The following is a 24,533-nucleotide window of genomic DNA, read 5'->3' as shown; positions in this document are numbered from 1 at the left end:
TGCAGGGCCCGACGGATTACCAGGACGTGTACTCCGAGCATTTGCTGACCAACTGGCAAGTGTCTTCACTGACATTTTCAACCTCTCCCTGTCTGAGTCTGTAATACCAACATGTTTCAAGCAGACCACCATAGTCCCTTTGCCCAAGAACCTGCCTAAATGACTAGCGACCTGTAGCCCTCAGGTCTGTAGCAATTAAGTGCTTTGAAAGGCTGGTCATGGGTCACATCAACACCATTATCCCAGAAACCCTAGACCCACTCCAGTTTGCATACCACCCCAACAGATCCACAGATGTTGCAATCTCTATTGCACTCCACACTGCCCTTTCACACCTGGACAAAAGGAATCCTCAACATGGGGGCCCCTCAGGGGTGCGTGCTCAGTCCCCTCCTGTACTCCCTGTTCACTCATGACTACATGGACAGGCATGACTCCAACGCCATCATTAAGGTTGATGATGACACAACAGTGGTAGGCCTGATCACCGACAACGACAAGACAGCCTATATGGAGGAGGTCAGAGACCTTACCGTGTGGTGCAAGAACAACAACCTCTCCCTCAACGTGATCAAGACACAGGAGATGATTGTGGACTACAGGAAAAGGAGGACCGAGCCTGCTCCTATTCTCATCGATGGGGCTGGTCCAAGCACACCAAGGCAGCCGTGAAGGGGGCACGACAAAACCTATTCCCCCTCAGGAGACTGAAAAGGTTTGGCATTGGTCCTCAGATCCTCAAAACGTTTTTCAACTGCACCATCAAGAGCATCCTGACGGTTTGCATCAGTGCCTTGTATGGCAACTGCTCGGCCTCTGACCGCAAGACACTGCAGAGGGTAGTGAGTATGGCCCAGTACATCGCTGGTGCCAAGCCTCCTTCCATCCACGACCTCTATACCAGGCGGTGTCAGAGGAAGGCCCTAACAATTGTCGTAGACTCCATTCACCTTAGTCATAGACTGTTTTCTCTGCTACCGCATGGCAAGTGGTACCGGAGCACCAAGTCTAGGTCCAAGAGGCTTCTAAACAGCTTCTACCCCCAAGCCATAAGACTCCTGAACATCTAATCAAATGGCTAACCAGACTATTTGCATTGCACCCCCCCTCTTTTACGCTGCTGCTACTCTCTGTTATTATCTATGCATAGTCGCTTTAATAGCTCTATCTACATGTACATATTACCTCAATTACCTCGACTAACCGGTGCCCCCGCCCATTGACTCTATACCGGTACCCCTGTATATAGCCTCACTATTGCTATTTTACGGCTGCTCTTTAATTATTTGTTACTTTTCTTTTTCTTTTTTCTTTCTTTCTTTAATTAAAACTGCATTGTTGGTTAAGGGCTTGTAAGTAAGCATTTCACCTGTTGTATTCGGCGCATGTGACAAATAACATTTGATTTGATTTACTCTATGAAGCATGTAAAGCTATGAATCTGATCTCTATTTTTTTCTCTCAATTAGCCTGCCATGTGATAATTAATTTACATTCATTATTTATTTAAATTCACATTAATTATTTAACTCAATCACATTGTTGCCAGCGGTTTAGACATTAATGGCTGTGTGTTGAGTTATTTGGAGGGGACAGCAAATTTACACTGTTATACAAGCTGTACATGCACTACTTTACATTGTAGCAAAGTGTCATTTCTTCAGTGTTGTCACATGAAAAGATATACTCAAATATTTACAAAAATGTGAGGGGTGTACTCACTTTTGTGATATACTGTACATAATTTAGTCATTATTCATAAAAATCCTATTGGTACAGTACATCTGACCAGAGAGACTAGTTATTTCCATGTGTTCCAAGTAGACAGTCTTCCAGTAGGGCTGCTCTTCAGCCTTCAGCCTTATTTCCCGATTTCTTGTTCTTTCGTGTTGAAGCTGAAGGGTTAACCTCCCCAGGCTCCCAAAGCCATGGCCACTCCCCAGTCTCACTGGTGAAAGAGGAGCCCTGTGTTTTTAGTCAATTCCTCTTACTGCTCCCATCATGGCCATGCATCTGGCCCAGAGTGCGATGCAGAGGAGCGGCCGCTGGCTCCTGCTGTGCTCCACAGCCCCAGCTCTGGTCTCCACCAGGTGGGTAGGGGGCACCCGTTCTCCCTCCAACACCCTACCATCCACCTCCCAGGGTAAGATTCGGACTGCAGATGACCTCCCCAGGACCAAAACCCGGGATATGTTTTACAGAATGTTTGTCAAAGGCTACTACAACCGCCTACACGAGCTACAGGTACAGTAAAGAGGCTATGCCCTCTTTTTTTTTAAAGTGTGCTCTGTTTTTGGAATGGTGGCTGCTGATACCCCTCTCTATGTTTTGGGTACAGTAAGTTTCCGATACCTTACTGTGTGTTTCTCTGTTACTGCTCACTAACTAGAGTTGAAACATGAGATCTGTATGAGGCGTTTGTGTTTAGTCAAAGCTGACCCACAGAGACTGTTATAGAGGAGAGTGCATAGAGGAGAGTATAATGGATTTAACCTAGTGGGCTAACAACGGGTATTCTCTGACATGCAGTGTTTCCCTTCTCCAAGAGCTGCCTTCACTTTGGAAATACTATCCCAAGGGCCATCTCCATTGACACAGCTAGGATTACAAAAGGGCAGAGGTTTAGATTTATTCTGCCAGAATGCATGTTGAGGGGTTTGTTGACCCCTTTTCCAAATATCAGATCAAAATCAAATCAAATCAAACTTTATTTGTCACACTCTCCGAATACAACAAGTGTAGACTTTACCGTGAAATGCTTACTTACAAGCCCTTAACCAACAGAGCAGTTCAAGGAGAGTTAAAAGAAAATATTTACAAAGTAGTCTAAAATATAAAGTAATAATAAAAAGTAACACAATAAGAATAACAATAACAAGGCTATATACAGGGGGCACCGGTACCGAGTCAGTGTGCGGGGGTACAGGCTATTTGAGGTAATCTCTACATGTAGGTGGGGGTGAAGTGACTATACATAGTTAACAAACAAACAGCGAGTAGCGGCATACTACAAAAGGGGGAAGGGTCAATGTAAATTGTCCGGTGGCGATTTTCTGAATTGTTCAGCAGTCTTATGGCATGGGGGTAGAAGCTGTTGAGGAGCCTTTGGGTCATGGACTTGACGCTCCGGAACCACTTGCCGTGCGGGAGCAGAGAAAACAGTTTATAACTTGGGTGACTGGAGTCTCTGACAATTTTATGGGCTTTCCTCTGACACTGCCTATTATATAGATCCTGGATGTCAGGAAACTTGGCCCCAGTGATGTACTGGGCCGTTCACACTACCCTCTGTAGCACCTTACGGTCAGATGCCGAGCAGTTGCCATACCAGGCGGTGATGCAACCGGTCAGGATGCTCTCGATGGTGCAGCTGTAGAACCAATTGAGGATCTGAGGACCCATGCCAAATCTTTTCAGTCTCCTGAGGGGGAAACGTTTTTGTCGTGCCCCCTTCACAACTGTCTTGGAATGTTTGGACCATGATAATTCGTTGGTGATGTGGACACCAAGGAACTTGAAACTCTCGACCCGCTCCACTCCAGCCCCCGTTGATGTTAATGAGGGGCTGTTCGGCCCGCCTTTTCCTGTAGTCCACAATCAATTGTTGTCCTGGCACCACACTGCCAGTTCTCTGACCTCCTCCCTATAGACCATCTCATCGTTGTTTGTGATCAGGCTGTTGTGTTGTCAGCAAACTTAATGATGGTGTTGGAGTCGTCAGGAAGTCCAGGATCCAGTTGCAGAGGGAGGTGTTTAGTCCCAGAGTCCTTAGCTTAGTGATGAGATTCGTGGGCGCTATGGTGTTGAATGCTGAGCTGTAGTCAATGAACAGCATTCTCACATAGGTGTTCCTTTTGTCCAGGTGAGAAAGGGCAGTGTGGAGTGCGATTGAGATTGCGACATCTGTGGATCTGTTGGGGCGGTATGCGAATTGGAGCAGGTCTAGGCTGTCCGGGAGGATGTTGTTGATGTGAGCCATGACTTCATGGCTACCGATGTGAGTGCCTCGGGGCGGTAATAATTTAGGCAGGTTACCTTCGCTTTCTTGGGCACAGGGACTATGGTGTCCTGCTTGAAACATGTAGGTATTACAGACTCTGTCAGGGAGAGGTTGAAAATGTCAGTGAAGACACTTGACAGATGGTCCGCACATGCTTTGAGTACACATCCTGATAATCCATCTGGCCCAGTGACTTTGTGAATGCTGACCTGTTTAAAGGTTTTGTTCACATCGGCTACCGAGAGCGTTATCACACAGTCATCCAGAACAGCTGGTGCTCTCTTGCATGCTTCAGTTTTGCTTGCCTCGAAGTGAGCATAAAATGGCATTTAGCTCATCTGGTAGGCTCGGGTCACTGGGCAGCTCGCGTCTGGGTTTCCTTTTGTAGTCTGTAATAGTTTACAAGCCCTGCCACATCTGGCAAGCGTCAGAGCCGGTGTAGTAGGATTCAATCTTAATCTTGTATTAGCGTTTTGCTTGTTTGATGGGTCGTCTGAGAGCATAGCGGGATTTCTTATAGTCCGGATTAGTGTCCCGCTCCTTGAAAGTGGCAGCTCTAGTCTTTAGCTCGATGCGGATGTTGTGTGTATCCATTGCTTGTGGTTGGGATATGTACGTACAGTCACTGTGGGGACGACGTCATCGTCGCCATTGGATGAATCCCAGAACATATTCCAGTCTGTGCTAGCAAAACAGCCCTGTAGTGTAGCATCTGCGTCATCTGACCACTTCTGTATTGAGCGAGTCACTGCTACTTCCTGCTTTAGTTTTTGCTTATAAGCAGGAATCAGGAAGATATAATTATGGTCAGATTTGCCAAATGGTGATTGGGGGAGAGCTTTGTATGCATTTCTGTGTGTGGAGTAAAGGTGGTCTAGGATCCCCCCCCCCCCCCGCCCCCCCCCCCCCTGGTTGCACATGTGACATGCTGGTTCTTCTTGCTAACGTAAAACTGATTTAAGTTTTTCTGCATTAAAGTCCCCGGCCACTAGGAGCGCCGCTTCTCGGTGAGCATTTTCTTCTTTACTTATGGCCTTAAAGAGTTGGTTGAGAGAGGTCTTAGTGCCAGCTTCGTTTTGTGGTGATAAATAGACGGCTACAAATAATACAGATGAGAACTCTCTTGGTAGATACTGTGGTCTACAGCTTATCATAAGGTACTTCAGGAGAGAAATACCTTGAGACTTCTTTAATAACACCCCTTGTCTTACCAAGGGTAATCCCACTAGCTCTATATTGTCCGTATCTTCGTTCAACCACGTCTCGGTGAAACATAAGATGTTACAGTTTTTAATGTCCCTTTGGGGGGATAATCTTAATCGTAGGTCATCAATTTTATTTTTCAATGATTGCACGTTAGCAAGAAGAACGGATGGCAGTGGGAATTTATTCACTCGCCTCTGGATTCTCAGAAGGCTGCCCGATCTGCGGCCCCTTTTCCGCCGTCTTTTCTTCATGCAAAATATATGGATCTGGATCTGTTCCTGTGAAAGCAGGATATCCTTCTCGTCGGACTCATCAAAGGAAAAAGTTTCTTCCAGTCCGCGGTGAGTAATCGCTTTTCTGATGTCCAGAAGTTATTTTCGGTCATAAGAGACGGCAGCAACAACATTATTTTCACAATAAGTAAAAAAAGAAGTTACACAAAACGCAAAAAAACAACAAAATAGCACAATTGGTTGGGAGAATGTAAAACATCAGCCATGTTCCTCGGCGCCATCTTAATCCATAAAAGTGGTATTTTCAAAAAGGGATATTTTCGGTTACACAACCATGTGGAACATCCTGAATGGTAGAGATGTTTAGAAATGTGTGTACTATAAAGTATACTGTATGCAACACCCTGAGTTTTTTCCCTCCGCAAATGCTAGTCTCTCTCTCTCTCTCTCTCTCTCTCTCTCTCTCTCTCTCTCTCTCTGTGTTCTAGGTGTATGAGAAACAGCTGTACGGCCCCATGTACAAAATGGGCATGGGCAAGTTTCACTCCATTGCCCTCAACAGTGTGGAGCTCCTGGAGGAGCTACTTAGGAAGGGTGATAAGTTCCCCAGCCGAGGAGATATGTCCCTCTGGACAGAGTACCGGGACCTGAGAGGCATCGGCTATGGCCCCTTTACTGAGTAAGGCTCAGGGATGGCCACTGTCTCCTGACAGGTGGTGACAATGACATCCCTGTACATTGCTGGTCTTTTGCCTCAACCAATTGATAGCTTCACCATCTGATGGCAGGCAGTGATGAGATCACATAAGAGAGGGACATAGCAGTGGGAAATGGAAAACAGTTACATGAGAGTGTTGTACATACACAGTACATGTCTTAGAATCACACCCAGGGACATAATTGATACACTAGTGCTCTGTCATGAAAGATATTTGCCACAGATAGTGATCAATAGTGATCCAGAAAGGCTGTGTCATTAACCATTTCCATAGGCCATGCAAGTGTGCAAGGCAGGAAACATGACCTAAGACTTACACAGCATTGTTTGCACTGGGAGCTTCCTTTTGGAACCATCAAACTGTATAAGCCTACAGCCATCTTACTTGGCCTAAGCAGCCATCTAGCTTAGTGAGATTTGATATGCACACCAACATAGATGTTTCAAATAGATAAGCACGGCAGACATTCTGACTACATTTCCCCAGTTGTGTTCTCCAAATGCTGCAAGACCTGTTAGGCCCTTTGTAGGTCAAACTCCAGGCATGTGAATCAAACGGATGCTCAAGAAGAGTAAAGCCATATAAATTTAGCAGTAATGAGCTATATTCCAATATGTGCCAACTAATCAAAATGTATTATCCTGCCATATCATTGCTTTGCTGTGAATGTGCTGTGAGTGTGTCATGCAGTGCCTGATATATTATGTTTTCTGACAGGGAAGGGGAAAAGTGGTACAAGCTGCGGACTGTGCTGAACAAGCGCATGATGCACCCCAAAGACTCCGTGCAGTACGGAGACGTTGTCAACGAGGTGGTCAGTGACCTGATCAAGAGGATCTACCACCTGCGCCGGATAAGTCCATCGGGAGACCTTGTGACCAACCTGTCCAATGAGCTTTACCGATTCTCTCTGGAGGGTACGTGGAAATCCTGCCTGTGTGTGAGGGGACAATTCTTTCACCCTTATTTCTAGTTCATTTTAAGTTAAATTATAAAGAATCAGGTATAATGCTATATAACTCATTATAAGCATGTGTGAGGCTCATGTAGGCTGTCGCCATGCATTACATTTTCAACTGTCTTAAACTGGCTGTTATTTCGTCCAGCTCATTGAGATGATTATAAGACATTATAACAGGGCCAAGCATGTTCATGACACATCAGAGCACTTCTCAGAGCACTTCGTATTATTCTGTACGAAAATCCGAGACATTACATTTAGTATAATATATTGTGTTTCGTATGGTATGTAATAATTTGTGAATGTCCATCATCCATTTCATATGATAGTTACAATTAATATGATATGTTACGAATTGCAATTGGTACAATATGTCACGAATTGCAATTCGAACAAAATGTTATGAATTTGTGAAACGTATGATATGTTACAAATTCGAATTTGTTGTTGCTAATGTTAGCTAGGTGGCTAATGGGTTAAGGTTAGTGTTAAGTTTAGGGGAAGGGTTAGCTAACATGGTAAGTAGTTGCAAAGTTGCTAAAACATAAGTAGTTGAAAAGTTGGTAATTGTCTAAAATGCTAAAGTTGACCTCCTTTCATTTTTGTCTTAAGTAACCTTCTATCTTTTGTAACCATGCTTAAAGTAACATATCATATTAATTAGAGTGTACCAGATTTACATTTACGATTTTACATCTAGTCTATGAGACCAGGCTGCATGACAATCTTACAATGCATTACAACTGCATGATAATGCATTACACTTGGATGCTAGAACTAAAGTGTTGTTGTATAATAAGTATATCAGTTGTACAGATAATGCTAATCACTACCTCTGGCATATTGTAGGTAGAGGCTAAGAGGAAGTGAGAAAACATTCAGGTAAAAAAAGAATCTAATCTGTAACCTACAGCCTCTCTCAAAGTGTCTAATTGTGGAAAGTGTCTAGTAAACGATATATAACAAGATATATCCCCTGATTTAGTAATTGTATAAGTCTGCCCTTTGTTCACCATTGTCTTGACGTAAAACACTAAAATAAAACATCCTATATCTGAATGAATGAAATATTCTTATTAAATATTTTTTTATTTACATAGTTGAATGTGCTGACAACAAAATCACACAAAAATGATCAATGGAAATCAAATTGATCAACCCATGGAGGTCTGGATTTGGAGTCACACTCAAAATTAAAGTGGAAAACCACACTACAGGCTGATCCAACTTTGATGTAATGTCCTTAAAACAAGTCCAAATGAGGCTCAGTAGTGTGTGTGGCCTCCACGTGCCTGTATGACCTCCCTACAATGCCTGGGCATGTCTGTGGTGCAACGTGGCGTTGGTGGATGGAGCGAGACATGATGTCCCAGATGTGCTCAATTGGATTCAGGTCTGGGGAACGGGCGGGCCAGTCCATAGCATCAATGCCTTCCTCTTGCAGGAACTGCTGACACACTCCAGCCACATGAGGTCTAGCATTGTCTTGCATTAGGAGGAACCCAGGGCCAACCGCACCAGCATATGGTCTCACAAGGGGTCTGAGGATCTCATCTCGGTACCTAATGGCAGTCAGGCTACCTCTGGCGAGCACATGGAGGGCTGTGCGGCCCCCCAAAGAAATGTCACCCCACACCATGATTGACCCATCGCCAAACTGGTCATGCTGGAGGATGTTGCAGGCAGCAGAACGTTCTCCACGGTGTCTCCAGACTGTCACGTCTGTCACGTGTGCTCAGTGTGAACCTGCTTTCATCTCTGAAGAGCACAGGGCGCCAGTGGCGAATTTGCCAATCTTGGTGTTCTCTGGCAAATGCCAAACGTCCTGCACAGTGTTGGGCTGTAAGCACAACCCCCACCTGTGGACGTCGGGCCCTCATACCACCCTCATGGAGTCTGTTTCTGACCATTTGAGCAGACACATGCACATTTGTGGCCTGCTGGAGGTCATTTTGCAGGGCACTGGCAGTGCTCCTCCTGCTCCTCCTTGCACAAAGGCGGAGGTAGCGGTCCTGCTGCTGGGTTGTTGCACTCCTACGGCCTCCTCCACGTCTCCTGAAGTACTGGCCTGTCTCCTGGTAGCGCCTCCATGCTCTGGACACTACGCTGACAGACACAGCAAACCTTCTTGCCACAGCTCGCATTGATTGGCCATCCTGGATGAGCTGCACTACCTGAGCCACTTGTGTGGGTTGTAGACTCCGTCTCATGCTACCACTAGAGTGAAAGCACCGCCAGCATTCAAAAGTGACCAAAACATCAGCCAGGAAGCATAGGAACTGAGAAGTGGTCTGTGGTTATCACCTGCAGAACCACTCCTTTATTGGGGGTGTCTTGCTAATTGCCTATAATTTCCACCTGTTGTTTATTCCATTTGCACAACAGCATGTGAAATTTATTGTCAATCAGTGTTGCTTCCTAAGTGGACAGTTTGATTTCACAGAAGTGTGATTGACTTGGAGTTACATTGTGTTGTTTAAGTGTTCCCTTTCTTTTTTTGAGCAGTGTACTAAAAGCTCCATTGTTAGATTGTTTTAACTACTCCTATAAAAATGTCAGGTATTCAGCAGGAAAGTCTGATTTCTCTATTATGAAAACAAGACCCAGATGGCAAATATAAAGACCCAGCCTGTCTAATAAACTGGAGGCCCCTTACATTTCAATGTTGTGATGCAAAAACACTAGTGAAATACATAGCACATAGCACTGGTTTTACCAGGTATTGTTCATCCTGATCAGACAGTTTTTTTTTACATGGACGATACATTGGAGACAATATACGACAACTACTAGGAATAATAGAACATCATGAAACATCTAAGAAGCCAGAACTGGCATTTATAGGGGATTTTGAAAAGGCATTTGATAAAGTAAGACTGGATTTTTTCAATTTCGGTGATTCTCTTATAAAATGGGTAAGAAAAATGTAAAGCAACACCAGGTGTAAAATAGTAAATAACGACTACTTCTCAGAGAGTTTGGAATTGTCAAGAGGATTTACACAAGAGTGTCCGCTGTCACCATATCTATTCATTATGGCCATCGAAATGCTAGCTGTTAAAATCAGATCCAATAACAACATTAGAGGATTAGAAATCCAAGGCTTAAAAATAAAGGTGTGCCGAAGACTCAGGTTTTAAATTAAGTCCGCAAGCTACATCCCTGCAATGTCTCATTGAAGATCTAGATCATTTTTCTGTACTCTGGACTAAAACCTAATTATGATAAGTGTACAATATTATGTATTGGATCTTTAAAAAATAAAAATGTTACATTACCCTGCAGTTTACCTATAAAATGGGCTTATGGTGAAGTAGACATACTTGATATTCATATCACAAAATATATAAATAAGCTCTCCACAATGAATTTCAATAGAAAACTTGTAAAAATAGACATAATCCTGCAACCATGGAGAGGTAAATACCTGTCTATTTATGGAAAAATATATCTGATTAACTCCTTAGTCATATCTCAGTTTACTCACTTACTTATGGTGCTGCCTACTCCTGATGATTCGTATTTCAAATCATATGAGCAAAAAATATGTAGCTTTTTCTGGGACGCTAAACCAGACAAAATAAAGCGTGCTTATCTATATAATGAAGATGAATTGGGTGGGTAGAGATGATTAAATATAAAAGCACTAAACCTCTCTCTAAAAGCTTCACTTATTCAAAAGTTTTACTTGAAGCCTAAATGGTTCTCGAGTAGATTACTAAGAAAAGCTCATCCATTGTTTAAAAATGGCCTTTTTGCCTTTGTGCAGATTGCCATGTCTCATTTTTGATCAATTGAAAATGATACTTTTTTCAACGTATCTCTCTTTTTCAAACAAGCATTGCAGAGCTGGCTACAATTTCAATTTCATCCCCCTGAAAAGATAGAACAAATATTACGGCTGAACTCAAATATGCTGGTTGATAAAATACCTGTATTTATGAGAAAGATGTTTGAAAAGGGTATTTTGTTCTTAAATTATATTGTAAATTGTAATGGTAGTGGAGTTAAGCACTTCATGGAGTTATCAGAATTGTACGGGAAGGTCTACTCAGTCCAAGAGTACAACCAAATGATTACACCATTAACCCAAACATGGAGGAGGCAGGTGGCAGCGGGAGGAGGTAGGGAACTGGTCTGTCTGCCCAATATAAAGGATCAAAACTGGCAGAGGAATAAAAATAGCAAGTATACCAGTTTTATTTGAGGACCAGGATGTTGACAACTGTGCCATACAGATTGCAAAATAGTTGGGCAGAGATTTTTGATGTACCGATTCCAGTGGTACAGGGTGTATGAGTTATGAGATATATAAAACAACGCAAGATTCAAGACTTCGTGCTATTTAGCTAAAATTATTATAGAGAATTCTTGCCACCAACAAAATGTTGATTTTGTTGTGAGGATACAGAATCAATAGACCATTTATGTTGGTAATGCCCTCTGGTAGCCTGTTTCTGGTCTGAGGCTCAGGAATGGCTGAAAACGCATAGCATGGATCTAAACTTCCGGCACCGACAGAGATGGCCGCCTCGCTTCGCGTTCCTAGGAAACTATGCAGTTTTTTGTTTTGTTACGTGTTATTTCTTACATTAGTACCCCAGGTCATCATAGGTTTCATTACATACAGTCGAGAAGAACTACTGAATATAAGATCAGCGTCAACTCACCATCAGTACGACCAAGAATATGATTTTCGCGAGGCGGATCCTGTGTTCTGCCTTTCAAACAGGACAACGGAATGGATCCCATGCAGCGACCCAAAAAAACGACTCCGAAAAAGAGGGAAACGAGGTGGTCTTCTGGTCAGACTCCGGAGACGGGCACATCGTGCACCACTCCCTAGCATTCTTCTCGCCAATGTCCAGTCTCTTGACAACAAGGTTGATGAAATCCGAGCAAGGGTAGCATTCCAGAGGGACATCAGAGACTGTAACGTTCTTTGCTTCACGGAAACATGGCTCACTGGAGAGACTCTATCGGAGGCGGTGCAGCCAGCGGGTTTCTCCACGCATCGTGCCGACAGAAACAAACATCTTTCTGGTAAGAAGAGGGGAGGGGGCGTATGCCTTATGGCTAACGAGACATGGTGTGATGAAAGAAACATACAGGAACTCAAATCCTTCTGTTCACCTGATTTAGAATTCCTCACAATCAAATGTCGACCACATTATCTACCAAGAGAATTATCTTCGATTATAATCACAGCCGTATATACCCCCCCCCCCCCAAGCAGACACATCGATGGCTCTGAACGAACTTTATTTGACTCTTTCCAAACTGGAATCCATTTATCCGGAGGCTGCATTCATTGTAGCTGGGGATTTTAACAAGGCTAATCTGATAACAAGACTCCCTAAATTTTATCAGCATATCGATTGCGCAACCAGGGGTGGAAAAAACTTGGATCATTGTTACTCTAACTTCCGTGACGCATATAAGGCCCTGCCCCGCCCCCCTTTCGGAAAAGCTGACCACGACTCCATTTTGTTGATCCCTGCCTACAGACAGAAACTAAAAAAGAAGCTCCCACGCTGAGGTCTGTCCAAAGCTGGTCCGACCAAGCTGACTCCACACTCCAAGACTGCTTCCATCACGTGGACTGGGATATGTTTCGTATTGCGTCAGATAACAATATTGACGAATACGCTGATTCGGTGTGCGAGTTCATTAGAACGTGCGTTGAAGATGTCGTTCCCATAGCAACGATTAAAACATTCCCTAACCAGAAACCGTGGATTGATGGCAGCATTCGCGTGAAACTGAAAGCGCGAACCACTGCTTTTAATCAGGGCAAGGTGACTGGTAACATGACCGAATACAAACAGTGCAGCTATTCCCTCCGCAAGGCTATCAAACAAGCTAAGCGTCAGTACAGAGACAAAGTAGAATCTCAATTCAACGGCTCAGACACAAGAGGCATGTGGCAGGGTCTACAGTCAATCACGGACTACAAGAAGAAAACCAGCCCAGTCACGGACCAGGATGTCTTGCTCCCAGGCAGACTAAATCACTTTTTTGCCCGCTTTGAGGACAATACAGTGCCACTGACACGGCCTGCAACGAAAACATGCGGACTCTCCTTCACTGCAGCCGAGGTGAGTAAGACATTTAAACGTGTTAACCCTCGCAAGGCTGCAGGCCCAGACGGCATCCCCAGCCGCGCCCTCAGAGCATGCGCAGACCAGCTGGCCGGTGTGTTTACGGACATATTCAATCAATCCCTATACCAGTCTGCTGTTCCCACATGCTTCAAGAGGGCCACCACTGTTCCTGTTCCCAAGAAAGCTAAGGTAACTGAGCTAAACGACTACCGCCCCGTAGCACTCACTTCCGTCATCATGAAGTGCTTTGAGAGACTAGTCAAGGACCATATCACCTCCACCCTACCTGACACCCTAGACCCACTCCAATTTGCTTACCGCCCAAATAGGTCCACAGATGATGCAATCTCAACCACACTGCACACTGCCCTAACCCATCTGGACAAGAGGAATACCTATGTGAGAATGCTGTTCATGGACTACAGCTCGGCATTCAACACCATAGTACCCTCCAAGCTCGTCATCAAGCTCGAGACCCTGGGTCTCGACCCCGCCCTGTGCAACTGGGTACTGGACTTCCTGACTGGCCGCCCCCAGGTGGTGAGGGTAGGCAACAACATCTCCACCCCGCTGATCCTCAACACTGGGGCCCTACAAGGGTGCATTCTGAGCCCTCTCCTGTACTCCCTGTTCACCCACGACTGCGTGGCCACGCACGCCTCCAACTCAATCATCAAGTTTGCGGACAACACAACAGTGGTAGGCTTGATTACCAACAACGACGAGACGGCCTACAGGGAGGAGGTGAGGGCCCTCGGAGTGTGGTGTCAGGAAAATAACCTCACACTCAACGTCAACAAAACAAAGGAGATGATTGTGGACTTCAGGAAACAGCAGAGGGAACACCCCCCTATCCACATCGATGGAACAGTAGTGGAGAGGGTAGCAAGTTTTAAGTTCCTCGGCATACACATCACAGACAAACTGAATTGGTCCACTCACACAGACAGCATCGTGAAGAAGGCGCAGCAGCGCCTCTTCAACCTCAGGAGGCTGAAGAAATTCGGCTTGTCACCAAAAGCACTCACAAACTTCTACAGATGCACAATCGAGAGCATCCTGGCGGGCTGTATCACCGCCTGGTACGGCAACTGCTCCGCCCACAACCGTAAGGCTCTCCAGAGGGTAGTGAGGTCTGCACAACGCATCACCGGGGGCAAACTACCTGCCCTCCAGGACACCTACACCACCCGATGTTACAGGAAGGCCATAAAGATCATCAAGGACAACAACCACCCGAGCCACTGCCTGTTCACCCCGCTATCATCCAGAAGGCGAGGTCAGTACAGGTGCATCAAAGCTAGGACCGAGAGACTGAAAAACAGCTTCTATCTCAAGGCCATCAGACTGTTAAACAGCCACCACTAACATTGAGTGGCTGCTGCCAACACACTGACACTGACACTGACTCAACTCCAGCCACTTTAATGGGAATTGATGGGAAATGATGTAAAATATATCACTAGCCACTTTAAACAATGCTACCTTATATAATGTTACATACCCTACATTATTCATCTCATATGCATACGTATATACTGTACTCTATATCATCTACTGCATCCTTATGTAATACATGTATCACTAGCCACTTTAACTATGCCACTTTGTTTACATACTCATCTCATATGTATATACTGTACTCGATACCATCTACTGTATCTTGCCTATGCTGCTCTGTACCATCACTCATTCATATATCTTTATGTACATATTCTTTATCCCCTTACACTGTGTATAAGGCAGTAGTTTTGGAATTGTTAGTTAGATTACTTGTTGGTTATTACTGCATTGTCGGAACTAGAAGCACAAGCATTTCGCTACACTCGCATTAACATCTGCTAACCATGTGTATGTGACAAATAAAATTTGATTTGATTTGATTTAAAATTGACCCTAGAAATAGTACTGTTAGGAGATCTGAAGAGACCGGGTCAGTCGATTACTAATATTCTAATACTCATAGTAAAAGTATTTATCTTCAACTCGCAATCTGTGGATTCTATTTGATTAGATAGATTGAAATTGTACGTTAAACATCACAGCACAGTTGAAAGATATATGTTGCGTAGAAATCCTAAGAGGGTGGCCAGCAGAGATAGGTGGGATGGGCTGAGGGGAGCTGAGGATTGGGATGTGGAATAGAGACAAGTGGGAGTGGAGTTGCTGTACGGGAGATAGAATGATGGTCAAAGACAAAAGTCAAAAATAAAGTCAAAATAAAACATAATTAAAAAGCATGTTTGAATGACACTGAGGGGCAGTGTTTTTACAGCTAATACTGGTTTGCCTGAGGCTGATGCCATGCAGGTGTTTGTACACATGCATATACACACACACTCTCATTCAAATAAACGCGTACAAGAACACAGACATAGATGTAATAGTGCCAGACATGCACACGAACATATACAGTTGGCATTGCTGTTATGATTTTAGTTGTCCTTGATGTCCTTTGTTTTACATTTTTGTTGTTGTTGTTGTTGTTTTTTTGCATTGTTGTTTGCTGTTTTATTCTGTCTTTTTCTTGTTTCTCTTCAGTTCATTCTCTTGGTTGTTGGTGCATTGGGGGGTTCTTGGGGAATGGAATTAATAGTATTTTCTTATTTTCTTTTTTATTATTGGGGGGGACTGTGGGAGAGGTCTCGAATGGTTGCGGGACAGCTGTTGGGGAACTGTGGGGGGGATCTTGGCGGGTTCGGGTTCACGCTTTTTGGCCTGGCGGGAGATCTGTCAATGTGCCGCTGAGCAGGGCATTGACCCTGGATGCTTCTGTGTGTCGCTCTGAATGGGAATCTGTTGGATGACTGATATGATGTAGTTGTTGAGCGGCTTCACTGCAAGTATATTGTATGTTTCGGATATTCAATAAAAACATTTTGTTTTTTAAAGTACCAGTGACTCTCTCAATACAGATGTGGTCAGATGACACGGATGGAATATGTTACGGGATTCATCCAATGGTATTGAGGAGAATACCACATCAGTAACTGGCTTCGTGAATAACTACATCGATGACGTTGTCCCCACAGTGACCTTTCGTACATATCCCAACCAGAAGTCATGGATTACAGCCAACATCCGCACTGAGCTAAAGGCTAGAGTTGCCGCTTTTAAGGAGTGGGACACTAATCCGGACGCTTATAAGAAATCCCGCTATGCCCTCCGACGAACCATCAAACAGGCAAAGCAGGACTAAGACTGAAGCCTAATACATCGGCTATGACGCTCGTCACATCGTCGGATGTGGCAGGGTTTGCAAACTTTGATGGATTACAAAGGGAAACTCAACCCCGAGCTGCCCAGTGACTGTCCAGTGACAATTGTGTGATCACGCACTCTGTAGCCGATATGAGTAAAACCTATAAACAGGTCAACATTCACAAGGCTGCAGGGCCAGATGGATTACCAGGATGCATACTCAGAGCATGCGCTGACCAACTGGCATTTTCAACCTGTCCCAGCCCGTGTTTGTAATACCTACATGTTTCAAGCAGACCACCATAATCCCTATGCCAATGAATTCCAAGGTAATCTGCCTAAATGACTACCGCCCGTAGCACTCAAATCTGCAGCCATGAAGTGCTTTGAAAGGCTAGTCATGGCTCACGTCAACACCATCATCCCAGGAACCCTAGACCTACTACAATTCGCATACCGCCCCAACAGATCAAAAGATGATGCAATCTCTCTTGCACTCAACCCTGCCCTTTCCCACCTGGACTAAAGGAACACCTATGTATGTGAGAATGCTGTTCATTGACTACAGCTCAGCATTCAACACCATAGTGCCCTCAAAGCTCATCACAAAGCAAAGGACCCTGGGACAAAACACCTCCCTCTGCAACTGGATCATAGACTTTCTGACGGGCTGTAGGCAACAACACATCTTTCTCGCTGATCGTCACACGGAGGCCCCTCAAGGGTGCGTGCTTAGTCCCCTCCTGCACTCCCTGTTCACCCACGAATGAGTGGCCACGCACAACTACAACACCATCATTAAGTTTGCTGACTACACAACAGTGGTAGGCCTGATCACCAACAACGATGAGAGACCTATAGGGAGTAGGTCAGAGATCTGGCAGTGTGGTGCCAGGACAACAACCTCTTCCTCAACGTGAGCAAGACAAAGGAGCCGATCGTGGACAACAGGAAAAGAATGGCCGAGCATGCCCCCATTCACATGAACCTGTAGTGGAGCGGGTCGAGGACTTCAATTTCCTTGGTGTCCACATCACTAACAAACTATCATGGTTCAAACACACCAAGACAGTCACGAAGAGGGCACGACAATGCCTATTCCCCCTCAGGAGACTGAAAATATTTGACATGGGCCCTCATGGGCCCTGCAGCTGCACAATTGTGAGCATCCTGACTAGTTGCATCACCGCTTGGTATGGTAACTGCTCGGCATCCGACTGCAAGGCACTACAGTGGGTAGTGCGTGCGGCCCAGTACATCACTGGGGACAAGCTTCCCGTCATCCAGAACCTCTAAAAATGTCAAAGACTCCAGCCACCCAAGTCATAGACTGTTCTCTCTGCTACTGCACTTCAAGCGGTACTGGAGCGCCAAGTCTAGGTATTATCTACAGTATGCATAATCACATTAAACCTACCTACATATGCATACAGTGCATTTGGAAAGTATTCAGACCCCTTCCCTTTTTCGACATTTTGTCATGTTACAGCCTTATTCTTAAATGGGTTAAATACACATTTTCTTCATCAATGTACACACAACACTAGGAGCACTCCATTTAAGAGTGTGCTCCTAATCTCAGGCTCGTTACCTGTATAAAAGACACCTGGGAGCCAGAAATCTTTTTGATTGAGAGGGGGTCAAATACTTATTTCCCTCAATAAAATGCATTTTGACATTCGTTTTTCTGGATTTTTTTGTTATGATTCTGTCTCTCACTGTTAAAATAAACCTGATCATTTCTTTGTCAGTGGGCAAACGTAAAAATCAGCAGGGGATCAAATACTTTTTTCCCTCACTGTCTATTTTGGCACATTTACACTTTTGCCTATTTTTGGTTGGAGGTTTTTGATGCAGTTGCGTCCTACTGTTATTTTCTCCTGCCAAATAAAGTGCGCCTGATCACAACTCTCTGCTCTCCTGCACCTGACTTCTCCACCAGCAGCGCCAGCGCATAACAGTCCTGTCTCACTGCCAGACCCTCTGTATCAAGATCGGGAATGCATATGTGATGTAGCCTGGCGCTCTCTCTTGACTCCGCATCCTTGAAATCCTTAAATGTCAAAGGCTGTCTGCCCCCGATTCTCCCTGGCACCTTCAAGGGGCTGTCCAGTGTGAAGGCACTTTCTCTTTTCTGTGAGCTACAGTGTTACAATTCATCCCTTCCGTCCAACACATTCAGTGACCTGGCTAATATGGAGGAACTGTCCATTCAGAATTACGGGCTTTCTGTGATGGTAATGGACACAATGGGGGAATCCCTGTTTTGAAGAAAATCACAGTCAACAGCTGTACACAGGAGCTTTCTGATTTGCTTATGCAGGATAGTCGATATATCACGGTCATTGACAACCCTGGACTTTGAGTCAAAGGGGATTATCATTTTGAGACAGCAAAATTGCTCAGACACACATGGAGCAATTCTTGAACTTTATATCATCTGAAAAAAAAAGATTTGCACATAATTAATGGAAAGGAGCATTCAGAAGCTTTGAAAACATTGCATCTCTCGATTTGCCTGACTTTAGTGAGCAGACAGACAGCTTCTGCAGTCTAGAATCAGCAGAATAGATACTTTTTACTTTGACGAGGAAAACAGTTCCTTTCAATCAATTTGTGAAACGCAAACTTTCAATGACACAAATGTTGTTACTTAATCCTAAATTCAGGAACAACTATGCAACATCTGAGAAAAGTTTATTTGGCCTGGACAGCTTGGAAAACCTACTGCTGTATGATAACCCACTTATACATATTGAAGCATCTGCATTCATCCACCTTACTTTGCTGAAGGAACTACATTTGGACTTTCGCCCTCCAACCAGTGAGTTAGAGACAAGTGTGAATCCGACACACATATTTGGTGTCTTCCCTCAAGGTCTGACTCACATGAACATTAGCTCCTGGTGTCCTCTTACCATCATCATTATCAGCAACAGAGCCCCAAAACCAGGCTTCGCCTTAAAACTCAGCTCTCCGTCGACTGTGATCTTCCAGGACTGCTGGTGGTCATGCTTTCGGTCAGTTGTCTACCTCAATGTCAAGACAGGACAACTCCTGTGTGGGTCTGACTTCTTTGACCTGTACTTCACCTCCCTACAGGAGTTTGAATTTCAGTTGGTTTCCTCGACAGAGTTTGGACATGACTGACCTAAACAGACTAGTGCAGCTGAGTGATCTGAAGCTAATGAACGTGGACCTCATCGCTCGGCCAGCACTGGGCGTCATGTTACGATGACCTGACCAGGCTGGAGAGCTTGAGTCTCATCTACTGTAGAATCCTTCCTCTGGGGGAGGAGTTGAGCAGAGACCTGCACTTCCTATATGTGGATGTGACAGAGGAGTTTAGTGTGATGGAGAACTTCCCAGAACCTGACCAGCCTTAGGTATATGAAGTTCTACTATCCTTGCCTGTACTGCAGCTGTGAGAACAGCTGGCTGGAGAACTGGGGCCAAGGGACAGAGACAAATCCAGGTCATCATATGGCATGCTGGGGAGCTGGCAATACGTGCAAAAATTAAGATGGCATCCAGAGTTTCAACAAGAGGCCAACTCTTCCCTGGACATGGGCTTTATCCTCTTCATATGCACTTCCATGAGCCTGCTCCTCTTCATACTTGTGGTCCTGCTCAATCAGCTGGCTGGAGACTACCTGCTGGCCCTCTGCAACATCGTTTGCGGTTGGATGGAGGAGGCCGTGCGGAGGCCCAACCCCAGGGAGCGATACCGCTACAATGCCTTTGTGTCACATAGCGGCAGAGACGAACATGTGATGGTGTAACAACTGCTGCCAGGCCTCAAGCAGAGAAGTTCTCCGTTCCTGCGTCTCCGCCTGCACAACAGGGACTTGTTGTGAAGGTCATTGTGGAAAACATCACTGACGGCCTCTATGGCAGTGGCGTCTGGTGAGTCATCACTACCGGCGCAGTAACTGGTGCTCCTTGGAGCTGTGACTGGCCACCCTTGATCTGCTGGTGGGGCACAGGGACATCCTCATCCAGGCCTTCTTGGAGGACATCCCTCCTCGTCAGCTCTCTACCCACCACAGGCTGGCCAAGACCAGGACCTACCTGGACTAGCCCCAGGACCCGGCCCTGCAGCCTGCCTACTGGGACTGGCTCTGGACGAAACTGGCTCCCGAACCAGCCAATGGACAGCAATAGTGGACACAGATACAGTTTCTATTTCTAATTTTAATATATTGCAGATAGATCGTGCAGATAGATCGTAGGTTCTATCAATGTAAGTATTGGTATAATTTGCAATGCCTTTATTTAGTTTTTTTTTCTTCTCTATACTTTTTCCCCTTTACCCTACCATCCCTACCCTAGCTGGAGTAAACTAACGGACAACAATATTTCTACTGCTACTTACTTCTGTACGGTTATCTTAATGGTTATTTAATATTTACAAAAAAATTGAAAATGTGAAGATGTTTGTTTTGACATTTTCAGTTCTTTTCCTTCCTCCTCTCTACCTACTTATCACAACAGGTGTATTCAACATTTACAGACCTGTCTTTTTACATTTTAACATGTGCCACCTGTTTTTGCAAAATACTTTTACTTTACTTTTTGTTATCTTGTTTGATATTTTGTGTTTTTTTGATTTGCCTCCCTATAAGAGGAAAGCCTGATGTCTTTCAGAATATGTGGGTCTTTACAGCATTTAAAGCAAAATACTTTTGTGGGGGTTGGTTTTAGTAAATGTAGGTTACTACATACAGCAAGTGAGAATTGCCTGCGTCCGTTTCAGTGATAAATATCTAATCTCTGTTCTTTAGGAATCTCTTCCATCCTGTTTGAGACACGGATCGGCTGTCTGGAGGAAGAGATCCCAGTAGAGACGCAGGACTTCATCGACTCCATCGCTAAGATGTTCTCCTACAGCATGCCGGTGGCCATGCTGCCTAAGTGGAGCCGCAACATCCTGCCAATCTACAGGCACTACATCGCTGGCTGGGAGGGCATCTTCAAATTCTGTGAGTTATTTAGGACAAGACATCCCGTCACTTGGTCATACCTTCTCAAGAATTTAAAAATCATTGGATTGGAGAGTGCATTGTGATATTGGACCTATTGGGTCACCTAGATCAGTGGTTCCCAAACTGAGGGGTCGGCATGGGGGGCGCCCCCCCCTCCACCCCAAAAAGGTACATTCTAAAAATATATATATATTTATATAAAAAACAACATTTTAAGCAATTTAGTCCAACTTTAAACTTCCTCTTGCAGAATGCATAAGGTGCAATTTCGAAATTGGGTAGTGCATCATCAGTTCCTCTTGTCATGTCAGTCATTGCATACCCTAGAGATATTTATAACGTCAGAAGTGTCCAGATCAACTAGCCCATTTTTTATTTGTTTTTTTAGCACTTAGATTTTTTTATTCACTGAAATATCACAGGAATACACATTAGACATGGCAAAATGTATAGAAATGCAAGAGAATTTGCTTTAAAACTGCAAAATTATCTCCACCAACAAGAGGGGTGTGAACAGTTTGTGTCATGACCAGTGCCTGTGCCCATAGAAATAGACCCGCAGGGGTTGGCGCGGGATGTTCCCGAATGCTGGACGTGAAAAAGTTTGGGAACCCCTGATGTAGATAATGCTGGACTTTTTCAGCTGGGAAGTTGATTGACATGAAGATGGAGGCAATTCAGAAGCGAGTGGATACAGACCAGGAAGTCGAGGGAGAATATTTAACGTACCTCCTCTCCAACACCAAGATGACCAACAAAGAGGTGTACGGCAGCGTCACTGAGCTGTTATTGGCTGGAGTGGACACGGTTAGCAAATCCATGGAGCTTCACTACAATCTCGATGTGTTGTACCGTAAGGGCTTGTATTCACTAACACTGTTGTTGTTGTCATACTTGAAGACATCCAATACCATGATGTGGGCCATGCACCTGCTGTCCAGGTACCCCAATGAGCAGGACACCCTTTATCAGGAGGTGTCCCACTGCGTACCAGGAGACAAGATCCCATCTGCCCAAGACGTTAAAAGTATGCCGTACCTCAAGGCCGTCATCAAGGAAGCACTGAGGTAAGAACTGTGGAAGTGGTCGGGTACGTTAGGGTTTCCCAAACTTGGTCCTGGTCCCTCCCCTGGGACCAAGCGTTTTGTTTTTTAACTTAACACTACAGCTGTGTAGTCATAGGGCAAAAAACAAAATGTTCACGGGGGGTTGGTGGGGTGGGGGGTGTGGGGGGGGGGGTTATACATCATGAGTATGATTGCCTAATTTAGCTCTTGTATGGCAGCATTGATATTTACTTTGGAAAGGGTTGAGTTCTTGAAAGTTCCATTGCCTTTCTCTAACACAATTTCTTGATGTATGTCCTGTTTACCAGAATGTACCCTGTGGTCCCGATGAATGCACGCATCATGGTAGAGAATGATATCATAATTGGAGGACATTTCTTTCCCAAGAAGGTTAGTCTACCTTTAGGGGCACAATCAACATATTCACTTTGATGGCCTACAAATGGCCCAACCATTGAAACAAAACACCATTTGAATTCATGTCAATTATGTCTTTGTCAAAGTAGTGCTGTAGCAATTAATTCCCTCCCTGATGTCTTGTCTGTAGACTTTGTTTACAATGTGCCACTATGCCACCAGCCAGGATGAAAAGACATTCCCAGAACCATCAAAGTTCAAGCCTGAACGATGGTTGAGGGATGGCCGAGTTCGACCAAACCCATTTGGCTCTATACCATTTGGGTTTGGGGTTCGGAGCTGTGTAGGTCGTCGTATAGCTGAACTGGAGATGTACTTGGCTCTGTCACGGGTAAGAGCCAGAGATTTTATACCTGAGTGTCATAGGGAAAAGTGTAGAATGTGGATAGCAGCACAGCAGATAGCAGAGTTGATCAACAGTTCTAGCAGGCTAGGCTACTTCAATCACTATGCTACATGCGATTGTAGCCTATTAGACCTATTCTACTGTTAACAAACTATTGGAACAACTCATAGCCTACCTTATTATCCTCCGTAGCCAATGTTCACAGAGGAGCTGTCATATTTTCAATCAACTGCAGCCTGAATGTGATCCCGACAGGTGAACCGAATGCTTTTATATACACTGCTGTAGATGCTTGACCAAGCTGCGCAGTAACAGGCTACTTGTCTGTTATGACAAAAATATATATTTTCTCTCCCCCAGATAATCAAGCTGTTTGAAATCAGACCGGACCCCAGCATAGGAGAGGTGAAAGCCCTCAATCGCACCGTCTTGGTAGCAGACAGACAAGTCAATCTGCACTTCGTGGAGAGGACAAACAGAGCTGCGCTTTGATTTGTTAAAGCTGGGTGATAGCCATGTACCCAAGTAGCAATGCTATAAAGGCCTTCAATATATCTATCGTTGAATTTAAATAAACATACATAAATAGGTTGACATTGCATTGAACGCAGGGGGAAGCTGGACTGAAACAGCAACTTGTTACACTCCAACCTAATACTGTTGTATTGAAGGTTTGTTTTTGTAGTTTCTGGGGTTCAGCTTTACTTCACTACTTATGACGGTCATTCTGGAAAAGGCTTTACAATGTCTTATTATTATGTACAATATGAATTGCTGTATCTAGACCAAACTATATCGAGACCAAACTATTCTCTATTTTGTTGATGTATTTTCTTACTATGGAAAGTATTTTCTATTTCTGTCAATAGATTCACCACAATGATGTTGTAGTTCTTGATATCTGCGTCCCCCTCTGTGTGTGTGAGTAGGCCTGCTTTAAAATAAAAAATAAAAACGTACTATGTATACCTCATTCCCTCCATCTGTGAAGTTGTTCCATTTCTTATGTGGATGTTTAACTTCATACAGGTGCACCAAAACGGCACATTGTGGTTGATCAGTCACAAAATCAGTCATTGGTACCTTGTCAGGGATGCTGCAATAATGTCCAGCAGATGGCAGTAGCATACCAGTCACCAGGAAGTACAATTATTGACGGTGTCAAACAACTGCAGTAGCTACACATGTAGGACTAGTCATAATGAGGTCTGGATATTCACGATGCATGACTGCAGTGCACAAATTGAGTACCACAGTATGAGTCATATAACCCATAAAACCTAGCGGTAAAAGC

The 24,533-nt window shown here is 44.5% G+C and overlaps 1 protein-coding gene and 1 pseudogene across 1 annotated transcript; both read left to right on the top strand.

The window, feature by feature from the left end:
* Positions 1-1,929: 1,929 nt before the first annotated feature.
* LOC115107908 (sterol 26-hydroxylase, mitochondrial-like) lies at positions 1,930-24,219 on the top strand. Its single transcript, XM_029631674.2, has 9 exons — positions 1,930-2,244; positions 5,928-6,118; positions 6,876-7,075; positions 21,209-21,406; positions 22,053-22,216; positions 22,310-22,476; positions 22,785-22,866; positions 23,024-23,224; positions 23,600-24,219. Exons 1-9 carry the CDS (start codon positions 2,002-2,004, stop codon positions 23,729-23,731), a joined length of 1,578 nt encoding a protein of 525 aa, XP_029487534.1. The 5' UTR covers positions 1,930-2,001; the 3' UTR covers positions 23,732-24,219.
* On the top strand, positions 17,383-21,195 carry LOC135565334 (toll-like receptor 13; annotated as a pseudogene).
* Positions 24,220-24,533: the final 314 nt, after the last annotated feature.

This window comes from Oncorhynchus nerka, linkage group LG3 (genome assembly GCF_034236695.1).
Source record: "Oncorhynchus nerka isolate Pitt River linkage group LG3, Oner_Uvic_2.0, whole genome shotgun sequence".
In the NCBI taxonomy this organism is placed as follows: domain Eukaryota; kingdom Metazoa; phylum Chordata; class Actinopteri; order Salmoniformes; family Salmonidae; genus Oncorhynchus; species Oncorhynchus nerka.
The sequence above is the reverse complement of the archived record's forward strand: the minus strand, read 5'-3'. Positions and strand labels throughout refer to the sequence as shown.

Bases quoted from the DNA above. Each gene is read 5' to 3' on its own strand.
- LOC115107908 (XM_029631674.2), top strand. From the start codon at position 2,002: ATGGCCATGCATCTGGCCCAGAGTGCGATGCAGAGGAGCGGCCGCTGG. The intron at 22,217-22,309 runs GTTAGCAAATCC...TCATACTTGAAG, and splicing joins TATTGGCTGGAGTGGACACG to ACATCCAATACCATGATGTG. The intron at 22,477-22,784 runs GTAAGAACTGTG...CCTGTTTACCAG, and splicing joins GTCATCAAGGAAGCACTGAG to AATGTACCCTGTGGTCCCGA.